Raw genomic sequence first — 16237 nt, 5'->3', positions numbered from 1 at the left:
AGTCCATCCCTCTCTGAGTCTGTGGGAGCAAAACAGAGGTCAAACGGACAAAGCCCTGTTTTTAAATGATCGTATGTCAGAAAAGAAGAGGATGCAGATGGACTGTGCATCCGTTTGTTTTGGTAATGAAATGATTTCCTAGAATGATAAAATGCAAGCTATAAATATCCTATAGACCCAAGGAGGGAAATGTATCCCTAAAATATTTGTATTTTAATATTTATAATTTAAACTGTACCCTTGGACATAACCTTGAAGGCTAATCCTCTGGTATAAAAATTCTTTGTATATTTACTGCCATTTTATAACAATGTAACATCAGCAAGGCTGGGGAAAAAAACAAAGTTTCAGTGCCAATAAACAGAAGCTTGACTACTTATGTATTTCACTAGGAAGAGCCCAGGGTGCTGGGAGCACAAGGGCAGGCAGCTCCAATTTGCTGCAAAAAAAGACACAACAAGGCTCAGAGCCTGTGGCTCAAGCAGCTATAATACAGGTCAGCACACACATTTTCTTAAATGACCAAACAATAACCATTTTAGGCTTGCAGGCCACCATGTTGCAACTACTTGAGTTTTCCACCTCAGCTTCAAAGCTGTAAATAACATGTAAGCAAATGAGTGCGGCTGTGTGCCAATAAAACTTTATTTGCAAAAACAGTCAGGTGGCCTAGAGGCATAGCTTGCTGACTCCTGCAAGGTATTTACATCATTCACATAAAAATATGGAAATCATAGATTGGGGTAATATTTTCCTCCCAAGAAAATCACAATACATACTAGTTTCTTTAAGTTTATTAGTGCTCCAAGTTTGACCTAAACATTAAAAGATACAAACACAACTATGAATAATCAGAGACGGCTAAGCCTCAGGATATTTTGAAATCAATGCTGTTCTAATGACTATGAAATTGGTCTCCTAGAGAACAGGAAACAGGGCCAGGAGGGTGCTTTTCAAACTATGCCCTTCAGATGCTTTTTGTATTTACTACTACTACTCCTATTGACTGTAGGAGGTGGGGACGAGGGGCAAGGAGTTTCCTGTTTTCTCACACATTTTATTTCCATGTTTCCATTTGTCTGTTGGACCTCTTAGCTTGGCAATTCCAACCCAGCAGTTCCAACTTCCCCTAATGTCCTAGACCTCCTATTTCTACTAATAGTAATGTCATCCCTCAACAATCACCCAGACTGGAAACTCGAGAGTCCTCCGAGAGCCTGGCAGATGGGAAGCATCCAGGAAACAGTCCATTCATTCACTCACGATTACATTCCCCTCCATTCCCATCAGTCAGTTGCCATGTTTTACACCGTCTCTTATATTATTTACAGGAATTTCTTCTTTCTCCCTCTGGCTGCCTCTTAGTTCACACCCTGATACTTCGAAGTGAATCCCCCTATCATTTTCATCTTCTTAAAGTTATCTCCAATGTGTCACTACCAAGATAAAAAATAATCAATAGCCCACAAGTGCCAACCATCTCAAGTTCAAACACCTAATCTATAGCCAAAATTTTTCACAATCTTGCAGTCCCATGCAGAAACCAGCCTTATCTGCCAACATTCCCTCTGGCACCCTACGACCTGGTTGAGGCACAGCCACTCAGTATTTCCCAAGCATCCCCATCCCATCCCAATCATAAGATTCCCACCTCAGTCCATTAGCCATCCTAAAACGTCCTAAAATCCCCTAACACCGACATGTTCAATCCCTGCATGTTATCTGGCATGAACAGCTGACACACACTTCACCTACGCTGCTTGATACACTCTGCTCTACACCACACTTACTCTTAGACCACATGCATCTTGAAGACGCTCAACATACCAACCGTTCCTGCTCACAAGGGCCTAAAATGTTAGCTTGAACACAAACAAAAGTTGGATGAATGAATGAACAAACTTGAGATTCCTTCTTCTGAATAGCAGTGTTCAATGAATAGCAGTTCTTATAGTCAAAACTCACTATTAATTTAAAGTTTCTTACTTTATTATGTTTACTCTAGTATGTAAATGGAAAAAAGAATAACTTTCCATGCAAAGAGCTGTAGTTGTTCCTATCTCCTATTAGCTTTTCATTAGAATAAAATGAAAAGATGATTAGTGGCCAAAATTCTTTGAATGTATGCCAATGTACCATTCTAGTAGACTTACATGTATTAACTAATTTAATCCTTGTAAGAACCTTATGAATTAGAAATGATTATTATCCCCATCGCCTGCCCTCCAGGTTAGATTAGGAAACATGCACAAAGTGCACACTTAAGTACCCACGTGTTCAGGAGATCTGTGAGACCAAGATTCCTGGCAGGATTATAGCTAGAAAGAAAGATGCCTTTAACCAGGAAAATGCAATGTTTAAATCCTTCCTTCCTCCACCTTCCTTCCTTCCCTCCTTCTTCTTCCCCTTCCTTCCCTCCTTCCCTTCCTTCCTCTCCTTCCTTCTCTTCCTTCCTTCCTCTCCTTCCTTCTCTTCCTTCCTTCCTCTCCTTCCTTCTCTTCCTTCCTTCCTCTCCTTCCTTCTCTTCCTTCCTTCCCTCCTTCCCTTCCTTCCTTCCTTCCTTCCTCTCCTTCCTTCTCTTCCTTCCTTCCTCCCTCTGTTCCTCCCTCTCTCCCCTTCCTCCCTTCCTCCTTTTCTTTCCTCTTCTTCCCTCCCTTCCCTCCTAACAGAACTTCTTTCAGATATCTAAGATAATTATTTCTGTCTTTATTTAAAATGTAAGTGCAACAAAGGCAGGGACATAATGGTCGTGCTGATGGCTCTATCTCCCAGGCCTCCCATGCAGGACACACAATTGACACTCAAATATTGAAGTGAATGAGTGAATGGACATGAGAAGCAAGGGGGAGAGAAAGGAAGAAATGCACGATGGGCTTGCTGGCATCTAGGTTTAGATGGTTACTCATTCTGTCCTGCCACACAGCAATATGCTGGGCCCACTAGTAAAGTTACTTAATTACCAGAAGACATGATGTTGCCTGGTAGACCCACACAGTCGTGAGAGTGAAAGGCCTGTACCTGAGTCCCTGCTACTTTTCTGTATCACTTCTACCCAATTTTCTACACTTAGCCCCGAGAGTCCATGAAAAGTCACACTATAAAGCAAAGCACGGATAGCAAGCTCGGGTGGGAGTTCAATTTGCAATCCTTCTCATGATCATTCCCCTGCTCTCTCGAACGCTTCTTAACTGAGCAATGGGACCCCAGGATGACTAACATGAGTTTTTCTCATTTTAAAATTTTCCACTCTGAACTCGTCTGAGAAGCTGACCATCAGCCATTACAAGTGGTAGCAGAAGGTAACAATAAAGTCTATACTGTGAACACAGTGGGGGGGTCAGAAACTCCTTGGCACTTCTATAATTTTCTGTTCAATTTACATTCACATGGCCAGAAGTCTAACCAAAAAGTTAAAGGAAAAGTAAATTCCTGACCATCTGAACACAGCCGCAGCTAGCAGACGCACCAGCATACAAATCCACCCCATTCCCTTCCGCCCATTTCCTGCCCCTGACCTTGATGGGTACATCTCCCTAAATAAACCTCTAACTAGCGACACTGGCCAATGGCATTTTCCTTCTCCAAGAATCACAACCCCAAGAAGCAAAATATGCTTATCCCATGCTGTGAATATTCCACTTTTTAAAACTGTATCCAACACAACCCAAAGCTAAAAAAGCAAGTAAACAGAGCCTGAAGTCAAGTTAGATGGAAGCAATTTTCCTATCAAATGCTCTTCCAAAGCTCTATGATAAATCGCTCTTGCAACCACTTCTGTCACATCCAATTAGGTGGGAATCACATTTTTATTTACACTTACCTCTGCCACTCGGTGGGTGGAGCTAAACCGAGGTTGTGAACCAGCCAAAACACAGTGTTGGTGGGTGGCATTGAGATCATCTACAGGAAGAACACCAGAGATTTTAAAAAACACATTTATTAGTCAGTATATACTGCATACTGTTTAAAATATAAAGCAAACAGTAAATCCACGCTCAGAAAAAGACAGCACTTCACAGTCATAAACATTCCCTCTTAAGTAGAATCTCCCTTTCTCTCTCTCTCTGTATATACTCAACACCAATAATGAAAGATGAATACAAGTCACACTGAGCACCTCTTATAAAGCAGAAGTCAAATGTGACTTGACTATTACAAATTTAATATAGTTTTCTTCCTTTCTTAAAACATATACATTTTTCTGGCACCCTTTGTGTACATGTACTATATACATAAGGTCACACAAACCATGACACTTTGAAGAATGAAAGGGCATGCTTGGAATAATTATTCTAGAGCAATAAGTGTTCACCAGGACTATCCTCAGAATATCTGTCCATCCACTATAATACTCTAGAAAGTTTACTAATTATGAGCTTCTTTCTGTTTCTCATGCCGTATCAACTTCCATCTTGTCTTTAGAGTAATACAACAGTCTTTTATATTATTTAGAGTCAAACATCTTTAATCTGAAAATCTCCATAATCAAAGTATCAATTTTGCCCCCAACAATTTTCCAGGCAACAAATCAAACAGCTCAGCATGCTGCACGTCTGGCTCGCACAGCAGAATTCATGTCTCTGGATTTGCAACCAAGAAGAGTGGTGGGGAATTCATCAGCTGACTATTCCTAAAACCACAGCAATGGAAGAAAAACCCACGGCCAAGGTATTGTGTATCCTACGAAAAGATGCCACAGTTAGTTAGGCAAAATCTGTGTCATCTCTGCTCAGGACATCACTTTCCATGTTAATGTTCCCCAGCAATGATTTCCTGAACAGGCAACACAAGACTCTTATCAAGATCCTAAGAAAGGCAATGACATAAACCAAGAGCCAAAGGCCACCAGGCCCCTGACAGGTCAGCAGTAACCTACAATATTGCTCAAAATATAGAAAGGAAAAGCAAAACGCCAAGTGAGGGCCTTCTTTGTGTGAATATTAAGGAGTAGCAGTGATAAGGTTCACCCTCCTGTCTTAAGCAACTACAAGACAACCAAAAAATAGGAATCAAAGGTTTCTCACACTGGAAAACTAAGCAAGCTACGATCCCAGGGAGAAGAAAAATAAAATAGATAAGAGAGGCCTCTAACTGCCTTAAATTACTCCGTAGAAACAGTTTTAAAGCCACACAGTAGGAAAGAGGAAGTAGGAACGGAGACTTCTCAGCTCCTTCCTTGCTGAGTTGAGGAGACAGAGACGGAGTTTGGGAAGGCCCAGCAGCAGGGCCCCAACAGGCAGAAAACTGGGACAGAAGAGAGGCCAAGTGAGGTCGCAGAAGGAGTCCCTCACGTTTCAGGGTGAGCCCTGATCTGTAGATGTGTGAATAAAATCTTCTCAAAGGGAAGGGGCCAGAAAGGGAAGCCCCAGAAAGCAGCAAGCTGAACAAATCTCAGACCTCCCACAGGGCCATGAATACTTTATGTCCCCAGCAACAAAAATAGCTCCTACAACAGGACAAGGTAATAAGGTAATCCTTAGAAAAGTGTCACAGAGCGTAGGATGAACTAGTAGTCCTAGGTTACAGGTTGTTCTATAGCTTTCAAGTAAAGCTTAAACCAAGCCTCAAAAAGATATAATTTATTCATTCATTAGAGAGAAAGCCAACAGTATTTCAGAAGTACAACAAAATCCCACACCCAACAAATACAGTGTGCAATACCCAACATCCACCCAGAAATCTACCCAGAAAACAACATATATATACACACACACACACTCTCTACACATACATATACACACACACACACTCTCTACAGATACACACACACACACAGGCCCACTCTCTAACATACATATATACACACACACCCACTCTCTACACATAAATATATACACAAACACACACTCTCTACAGATACATATACACACACACGCCCACTCTCTACACATCATATATACACACACACCCACTAACATACATATATACACACACCCACTCTCTACACATACATATATACACACACCCATACAATCTACAGATACATATACACACAAACGCCCACTCTCTACACATACATATATACACACACACACACTCTCTACAGATACATATACACACACACTCTCTACACATACATATATACACACACAATCTACAGATACATATACACACACACGCCCACTCTCTACACATACATATATACACACACACCCACTCTCTACACATACATACACACACACACTCTCTCTACAGATACATATACACACACACGCCCACTCTCTACACATACATATACACACACACACTCTCTACAGATACATATACACACACACGCCCACTCTCTACACATGATATATACACACACACCCACTAACATACATATATACACACACCTGCTCTCTACACATACATATATACACATACACCCACTCTCTACACCTACATATATACACACACCTGCTCTCTACACATACATATATACACACACACGCTCTCTACACATACATATATACACATACACCCACTCTCTACACCTACATATATACACACACCTGCTCTCTACACATACATATATACACACACACCCACTCTCTACACATACATACATACACATACACCCACTCTCTACACATACATATATACACATACACCCACTCTCTACACATACATATATACACACACCCGCTCTCTACACATACATATATACACACACACCCGCTCTCTACACATACATATATACACACACACCCACTCTCTACACCTATATATATACACATACACCCACTCTCTACACATACATATATACACTCACACGCTCTCTACACATACATATATACACACAGACCCGCTCTCTACACCTACATATATACACACACCCACTCTCTACACATACATATATACACACACCCACTCTCTACACATACATATATACACATACACCAACTCTCTACACATACATATATACACTCACACGCTCTCTACACATACATATATACACACACACCCGCTCTCTACACATACATATATACACACACCTGCTCTCTACATATACATATAAACACACACATCCGCTCTCTACACCTACACATATACACACACCCACTCTCTACACATACATATATACACACACACACCCCGCTCTCTACACCTACACATATACACACACCCACTCTCTACACATACATATATACACACACACCCGCTCTCTACACCTACATATATACACACACCCACTCTCTACACATACATATATACACACACACCCGCTCTCTACACCTATGTATCCTTACATAAAGATATGTAAATATACATAGCTTTCCTTTTATATACAGTAGAACCTCCATAGTTGACCCTATATTGACCAGCTCTTTAAGTTGACCTAATTTTCACAGACCGGACATGGACCACATGTGCGTAGCAGTACAGCAGGCCTAGGTCCTTGTGTTGACTACCTCCATATATTGACCAGTTTTTCATAGCCCCTTGAGTGGTCAACTTACAGAGGTTCTACTGTATTTAAAATGAAGCTCTTAAAAATTAAATATGTAGTGTTTGAAACAAAAAATCATATTGACTGAGATTAACATCAATTTGACGCCGAAGAAGAAAAGACTGCTGATCTCTTAAGTAGAACTTATATAAAAAGGAACTATCCAAAATAGAGTGACCAGAGGGAAAAAACTATAAAAATATTAAAAAGTATCAATGACTTATGGGACAATATTAAGCAATTTAACAAAAACATAATTTGAATGAAAGAGACAGGAAAGTAATAAAAAATATTAGACATTCTTGTAGAAACAATGGCCCAAACGTTCCAAATTTCATGAAACCTACAAACTCAGAGATCCACTAAGTTCAGTGGATTCCAATGAAAAAAAATGAATAAGACCAGTTAACACACATCACCATAAAGTTTCTGAAAATCATTGATAAAGAGAAAATCTTAAAAGTAGGCAGGAAAAAAAGCCATATTAAATATGGAAGGGCAGAGATTAGAATGACAGCAGGCTTCTCATCAGAAGCTACACATCTCAGAAACAACTGGGTGACATATTCAAAATACTTTAAGGAAACAACTGACAACCAAGAGTCCTATACTCAGGGAAAACCATTCCAAAATAAAAGTGAAATTAAGACTTTTCAGAAAAAAGCTGGAAGAACTTATATTCAGTAGACTTAACGCTGTAAAAACTGTTAACAAAATTCTCCAGGCCAAATAAAAATGTCAGAAGGCATTTGGCTCTGCCCAAAGGAATAAAAAATTCCATGAAAAGATAATTGGCTGTTTAAAGCAAAAAAAAACAAAACAAAGCAATGTATTGTGAGGTTTATAACATATGTATAAGTAAAATGCATGAAAATAGCACAAAGGAGAGAAGGAATGAAGGAAAAGTGACATAATATTTTAAGTTTCACGTGATATATTAAAGATGTATACTGTAAGCCCAAGAGCAACGATTTTTAGTCGGATGTAATTTGCCATCACTCTACCTAGGGCAACAAAATGAGACTCAGTTTCAAAAAAATAAAAATAAAGTTTAAAAGGTGAAGCAGAAGATCCATAACAGTCAATGCAGTGTCTAAGGACAAAAGCAACGCTAAAGGACTGACGCCATCTAATTTGAAGACTTAGTATGTGTATAAAGCTGCACAATTAAGATGTGTGCTACTGGTGTAAGGCTAGACAAACAGATCAGTGAAATAGAACAGACCCACATAAATATAAATTGATATTTGTTGAAGAAGCAAAGGCAACGCAGAGAACAAAGGTGACATCTTCACCAGTGGAGCTCAAACAAAGACATCCACATCCAAAAAAACATATTTAGACACAGACCTTATACCTTTCACAAGTATTAACTCAAAATCGATCGCAGACTTAATGATCTGTGTAAAACTCAAAAGCTATGAAACTCCTTAAGATAGGAAAAAATCTGGATGCACTTGGATTATGATGGTGATTTTTTTAGATACAACACCAAAGACTTAATCTACAGAATAAATGAAAAGCTAGATTTCATTACAATTAAAAACGAAAGACACTGGAAAGACACTGGAAATGTAAAAAGGCAAGCCACAGACTGGGAGAAAATATCTTCAAAAGACATCTTACAAAGGCCTACTATACAAAATACATGAAGAACTCTTAAAACTCAACAAAATAAAACTAACAACCCAATTTAAGAATGGGTGAAGGCTGGTGTGGTGGTGGATGCCTGGAGTCCCACTACTCAGGAGGCTGCGTAAGAGGATCACTTACATCCAGGAGTCCGAGGAGGCAGTGCTCTGCGATCACGCCTGTAAGTGGATGCTGCACTCTAGCCTGGGCCACACAGTGAGGCCTTGTCTCTATCTCTTAAAAAACAAAGACACAACAAAAGCCAGAAAAGGATCTAGACACATGCTTCACCAAAGATGGCACCAGATGGCAAATAAGCTTATAAAATGATGTTCAACATAGAATGTACCCTGTTTCCCCAAAAATAAGACAGTGTCTTATTTTAAGGTGTGCTCCCAAAGATGCGCTAGGTCTTATTTTCAGAGGACGTTTTATCTTTCCTGTAAGTAGGTCTTATTTTCGGAGGATGTCTTATTTTCGGGGAAACGGTGTAATTAGGGGATTACAAACTACAACACAGTGAGAAGCCACTACACAACTATCAGAACAGCCAAAGCCAAGACAGCGGATGACATCAAATGCCAGTGTGGATGTGAGCAAAGCAACAGTCACGTGTTCCTAGTGAGAATACACATGGCACAGCCGGTTTAGAAGACAGCTTGGCACTTTCTTACCAAACTAAACATATGCTTACCATACAACCCAGCCACCATGCTCCTTGGTATTTATCTAAAAGAGTTGAAAGCTTACATCCACCGAAAATCCTGCACATGAATATTTATAGCAGCTTGGTCCAAAACTGCCAACGCTTGGAAGCAACCAAGATGTCCTTCCGTAGGTGAATGGATAAACTATGGTATCTGCAAACAATGGAGCATTATTCGGTGCTAAGAGGAAATGAGCTACACAGCCATGACATGACAAGGAGGAAGCTTAACTGTACATCACAAAGTGAAAGAAGTGATCTGAAAAGGCTACCACTTGTCTGATTCCAACTCTGTGACATCTGGAAAAGGCAAAACTATAGAAGACGGGAAAAACTCAAGGGATCCCAGGACTGGGGGAGAGAAGGATGAACAGACAGAGCACAGAAGATTTTTAGATTAGTGAAAATATTCTGTATGATATATGATGGTAGATATATATCCGTATATATCATATATATGTATATATTTTCCAAAACTTATAGAATTTACAACATTGTGAGTGAATACTAATATAAACCATGGACTTTGGGTGATAATGACATGTAAATACAAGCTCATCAATTGTAGCAAACACACCATTCTGCCGTGGGATGTTAATAGCTGGGGAAACTTTTGCAGCAGGGGTATGTGGGAATTTTCTGTATTTTTCACTCAGTTTTGCTGTGAACCTAAAAGTACTTAAGAAAACTATTTAAAGAATATTTGTGTGTATGTATATGTATATATCTCAACTGAAAAGGGTTCAGAAAATTTTTAAGACCTCGTAGTAAGACCAATAAAATACATAGTTATACAAGTATATTAAGTTATTCCCCTAGGTTGTTCTCCTAGCAAAGGAAAAGCCCTTATGTGTGTCACTTACTTTAACAGGATGAGCAACTACAAGCACCCAGCACTATTCTATGCACAGTGACCAAAGTCTCTGCTCTCCTGGAAGTTATATCATGGTGCAGAAGATACACGTAATACATAACAAGAACTCCAGATGTGACATTCTATGGAGGAAATATAGTAGGATAATTTAACAAGCTTAAAAATTATTAGGGGTACAAGGAAACAGTGCACCACTTTATACATAACATTCACTGCTGACACTCAAACAATGCCGAGATCTGGGGTGAGAAAATTCCAGCAAAGGCACTGAAGTGGACATGAGCTTGATGCACTTGAGGAAAAATAAAGGCCAGGGTGATCTGTGGACGAGTATGGTGAGAGTGGCCGGGAGCAAGCTGGACAGATGACCAAGGTCTCTGTTGTTCATGGTGAGGATTCGGGGTTTATTCTAGGTATTCTGGCAAGCCCTTAGAAAACTTCAGGCAGGAAAATACTGACCTAACTTTCCACAGACCATTCTGGCAGCTGTATAGTAAACAGAAAGGACTAAAGGGAAGTAAGATTTGGAGCAGGAAGACCACGCAGGAAGCTGTTGCTAGCAGGTCATGTGGAAGTTGAAAGTGATGGGACTGCAGAGACAGTAGGGGAGAGGATGGGCAGATAGCAGACTCAGAATGTTCTGGGGAAAGACAACTGGACACAGTAGGGAAGAGGATGGGCAGATAGCAGACTCAGAATGTTCTGGGGAAAGACAACTGGACACGCTAATGGCCTAGATAAGTAAAGTCACGGGAAGAGTGAAATCAAGAGCCACTCCGGGTTTTCACAGGAACAAGTGACATCTGGAGATAAGTGACAAGACATTAGGATACTGTAGGCACTACTACAAAATGTAATTAGAGGTGAGGATAAACGTATCAGTGATACATTTGTAATTTTAACTGTAAATATAAATATAACAAAATAGAAGATCAAAGCAAAGACTTGGGCTCAGGAGTATGGCTTTCAGTCCTGATGAAAGGTCAAATGACCATTCTCTTTCACAGTTTGTCATCTCGGAGGACATTTCTGGTTGATCTTGACTATTTTGCCTAAAGGGGATTTCAGAGTCAAGCAAAAACATAAAAAGCCAGGGATACAGGGGGTTCCCAGGCAAGATTTTCAAAACTGAAACAATTTCTAGGAAACACATAATGCCAAACTCATTTAAGCAAATACTCCTTTGCTATTAGTACGAGGACCCACACACATAATTAGGGGGAAATCATCTTAACGAACCTATTTGTTAAGCGTTTTTGTTCCACCGAGGGACATTCAACACAATGCAGTCAAGTGGCAAACACAACATTAAAAGTTAGATTTTGAGGCTTGTACCTTTATGTAAATCCTTGGCAATGCTATAATCCAATAGCTCTTTTGAAATTGCTTCCATTGTCTCTAATCCTCTGATTTTCAAAAAGAAACTTGTCATTTTCATTTAAGAGCTTCTAATTTATCTATAACTTTGTCTATAAAGGTGACTCAAGCTTCATGGATTGTAAATGATATAGTAAACACATTCCCAGCTTTAAAAGGCTACTAATAATTTTTAGAAATAAAACCTTAAAAAGTGTCTATTTACCAGTGCCATCTCACAATGCAGTTAAAAAAGTGACTGACTCTATATCCAACTAGAATCTGAGTTTCAATAAAACAGAAAGAAGCTCTCACTCTTTGCTGGCTAAATGCTGCCTGCTGTGGCAGTGGATGAAGAGAGATCTGAACCTTCATTGTAGCATGAAATTTCAACTCATATGCAAAAGACCGTAGATGCAAAAGTAGAATTGATGCTAAGGTGACCAACTCTTGTTCAGGACTGCCCTCTTTTAAACACTGAAGTCCAGTGTCCTGAGATGTCCTCCCCAAAAGAAAAACCAGGACAGTTGGTTGCCCTAAATTAGCTCGAACCCTTACTTCCTCACTTTCATTGTCCAATGTTTTACTAGGGCTATTTCACCCAAATTTAAACAATCAGGAGCTTTGCTAAAGGCACTCTTGAGGTAAATAAGCCCAATACTAAAATCCAATCTTCTCAGTTTCATGCAATCACTGAAGCTTTTCATTCTTACTCACCTGTCCAGTCTCATCTCTCAATCTTAATATTTACGACCTTATTTTTCCTAGATATGAGGACATCCATGACTGGAAACATTTGCAGATTTAATAGCCAAAGAAAGGGGGAGGGGAAAGCTTCTTGGCATGATGTCAGTATGGAGACAGGCCCTGTCCCATTCCTAGATTCCCAATGAGACAATTGACAGAAGACAAAATTAGATCAAAACCTCTTTCAGTACTAAATAGAAATACAAGGAAGAATGCAGAAACTATTAACAGTACGGATAGAATTAAAGAAGGGCAAAGAAAGCTGACAAATGACTGTCTCCCTGAAAGCACAGCGTCCTGCCTCAGTCAGGTCCTGAAGGAAGCACTTGCCCTCTAACTCAGACAGTGGGGAGCAGGACAGAAGCCATGGGGCACCTGGGGGCAGGGCTCTGGCCTCTGAGGGGGCAGTACATGCCCACACCTGCGAGAGCCACCATGCTGGACATCAGGCCCTTGTACATGTGTGTACACACATATATACACGCACACAAACCACGTTTCCTTTATTGATCCATCTGTCAACATTTAGATCGTTTCTAAATCTTGGCAATTCTGAGTAATGCTGCAATGAACATGGAAACACGGGTACCTCTTCAAGACACTGGTTTTATTTCCTTTGTATATATAATCCAAAGTGAAACTGCTGGATCATAAGAAAACTCTGTTTGAGAAACCTCCATGCAGTTTTCCATAATGGCTGTACCAGTTTACACTCCCACTGAAAGTGTACAAGAAGGATTCCCTTTTCTCCGGGTCTCTGCCAGCTTGTCACCTGTTGTCTTTTGATAACAGCTGTTCTAACATGTGTGAGGTGATACCTCACTGTGGTTTTGATTTGCATTCTATGACGATTAGTGATGCCAAACACATTTTCACGTACCTGTTACCCATGTGAAGATCTTCTTTCCAGACATGTACATTCAAGTCCTTTGCCCATTTTAAAATCAGGTTATGTGTTAACTTGCTCTTGAGTGTTCTGGGTTCCTTATTCGTATATTTCCTTAAAGATCTGAACTCTTCACCAGACACAGGGCTTGCAAATATTCTCTCCCATTCTGTAGGTTGTCTCTTTACTCTGCTGATGTTTCCTGTTGCTATGCAGAAGCTTTGTAGTTTGATGCAATCCTGTTATGTCTATTTTTGCTCTTATTGGTTGTGCTTTTGGGGGCATATCCAAAAAATCCATGCCCTGCCCAATGTGAAAAAGATTTTTACCTGTTTTCTTCTAGTAATTTTACAGTTTCAGGTTTTATGTTTGTCTTTCCTCCGTTGTGAGCTGATTTTTATACACAGTGTAAGAGTCTAACTTCATTCTTCTGCATGTGATAATTGCTTCTCAATACCATTTATTATTACACAAACTACCCTTTCCCCAATATATGTTCTTGGCACCTTTGTCAAAAACCAATAGATTATAAATGTGTTCATTCCTAGGTTTCTTTCTCCAGATCTTTAGTCTATATGTCTACAATAGTACTTTGATTACTATAGCCCTACAATTATTTTTAGGTAGTACAAGGGCTCCAGCTCTGTTTTTCTTGCTCAAGACTGCTTTGGCTATTTGGGACCTTTTGTGGTTCCACGTGAATTTTAACATCATTTCTTTCTATTTCTATGAGAAATGCCATTAGAATTTTAATAGGGATTTTACTGAATCTATACATCATTTTGGGAAACATAAGTATGTTGACTATTTTGACTCTTCCAATCCATGAAGAAGTCCATGTTTTGTTTTCCGTTTTGTTTATCAATGTTTTAGAGTTTTCAACGTTCACCTCCTTGGTTAAATTTAGTAATTTCTTTTGTAAACAGGACTGTTAACTTATTTTTCAGATCGTTCATTGTTACTGTGTAGAAATGAAACTGATTATGTCAAATTTGTATCCTGCAACTTAACTAAATTTGCTTATTAGTTCTAAAAGATTTCTGGTAGATCTTTAGGGTTGTCGACATACAACGTGACGCCACCTGCAAAGGGCTGTGCTCCTGTCTTTCCAGTCTGCATGCCTGTGACTTCTTTGCCTTGCCTGACTGCTCTGCCTACAACACCCAGTACTAGGTTGAACAGAAGTGGCAAAATCAAGTGGTTTTGTCTTATTCCTATCTGAAGGGAAAAGCTTTTCATTGTTGGGGATTATGTTGACTGTGGGCCTGTTTTATGTTGAGGTACATTCTTTCTATTTCTAATTTGCTGAGAGTTTTTATGATGAAGGACGCTAAATTTTGTGAAATGCTTTTTCTACATCAATTTGCGGTGATCATATGATTTTTATCTTTCATTCTGTAACTGGGGTACAAAACATTTATGGTTTTGCATAGGTTGAACTATCCTTGGATCCCAGGGATAAATCCCTCTAGATGACAGTATACGATCTTTTTCCCATTTTACTGAATATGGCTTGCTAGTATTTTGTTGAAGATTTTCTTGTCTGTGTTCATCAAGAACAATGAGGCTGTAATTTTCTTTTCTTGTAGTGTCCTTCTCTGCTTTGGTACTAGGGTAATGAAATCCTCATTAAATGGGTTCAAAAGTGTTCCTTCCTCTTCAATTTATCAGAAACGTTTGGGAATACTGGCATTCATTCTTTTTAAATGTTTGTTAGAATTTACCAGTGAAGCCATCAAGTCCTGGGGTTTACTTTCCTGAGAGGTTTTGATTACTGATTCAATATCATTACTCATCAGTGGTCATTTCAGATTTTCTATTTTATCATGATTCAGTTGTTGTAGGTTGTTATGGGTCTACAATTTTATTCATTTCTTCTAGGTTATACAATTTGTTGGCCTAAAGTCTAGTCTCTTAAGAGCCTTTGTATTCTTGTAGTGGCAGTTGCAATGGCTTTGCTTTCCTTTACAATCTTATTTTAGTCTTCTTTTTTCTTTGGCTATTTTGTTTATCTTAAAACAATTGTCAATTTTGTTTATCTTAAAACAAACAAACAAACAAAATCTAGCCCAATGCAATGGTACCCACCTGCAACTCTAGCCACTCAGGAGACTGAGACAAGAGGATCACTTAAGCCCAGGAGTTCGAGACCAGCCTGGACAACATAGCAAGATCTATCTCTATTTAAAAAAAAAAGACATATCTTAGTTTCATTTACATTTTCTGTTGTCTTTCTAGTTTCTGCTTAATTTATTCCTGCTCTGATTTTTATTATTTGCTTCCTTCTGCTAATAATTGGCTTAGTTTGTTCTACTTGTTGTAACTCCTTGAAGTATATAATTAGGTTACTTGAGATAGTTTTTTTTCCCTTAATTAGGCATTTATTGCTAAACTTCCTTCATGTAATACTTTTCCTACATCCCATAAGTTTTGGATGTTGTGTTTCCATCTTTTTGCTTGTCGCAAAACCTTTTTATTTCTCGTTTTATAAATTATTCAGAAGTGAATTTTTAAATTTCCACATATTTGTGAATTTAATCTTCTTAAATTTGTTAATACTTGTTCCATGCCCTAACATGTGATCAATATTTGAGACTGTTCCAT

At 39.1% G+C, this 16237-nt stretch overlaps 1 protein-coding gene across 3 annotated transcripts in view; it reads right to left on the bottom strand.

Annotated features, from left to right (window-relative positions):
• The window catches only part of FTO (FTO alpha-ketoglutarate dependent dioxygenase), a 413048-nt gene that overhangs the window by 217910 nt on the left and 178901 nt on the right, over positions 1–16237 (bottom strand). For all 3 annotated transcript variants that reach the window (XM_053601915.1, XM_053601925.1, XM_053601932.1), the window contains one exon: positions 3821–3900. In XM_053601915.1, coding sequence (XP_053457890.1) covers positions 3821–3900 — 80 coding nt within the window. The remainder of the gene's footprint in view (positions 1–3820; positions 3901–16237) is intronic.

Source organism: Nycticebus coucang, chromosome 2 (assembly GCF_027406575.1).
Source record: "Nycticebus coucang isolate mNycCou1 chromosome 2, mNycCou1.pri, whole genome shotgun sequence".
NCBI classification, from domain to species: Eukaryota; Metazoa; Chordata; class Mammalia; order Primates; family Lorisidae; genus Nycticebus; species Nycticebus coucang.
This window is presented reverse-complemented; position numbering and strand designations above follow the sequence as displayed.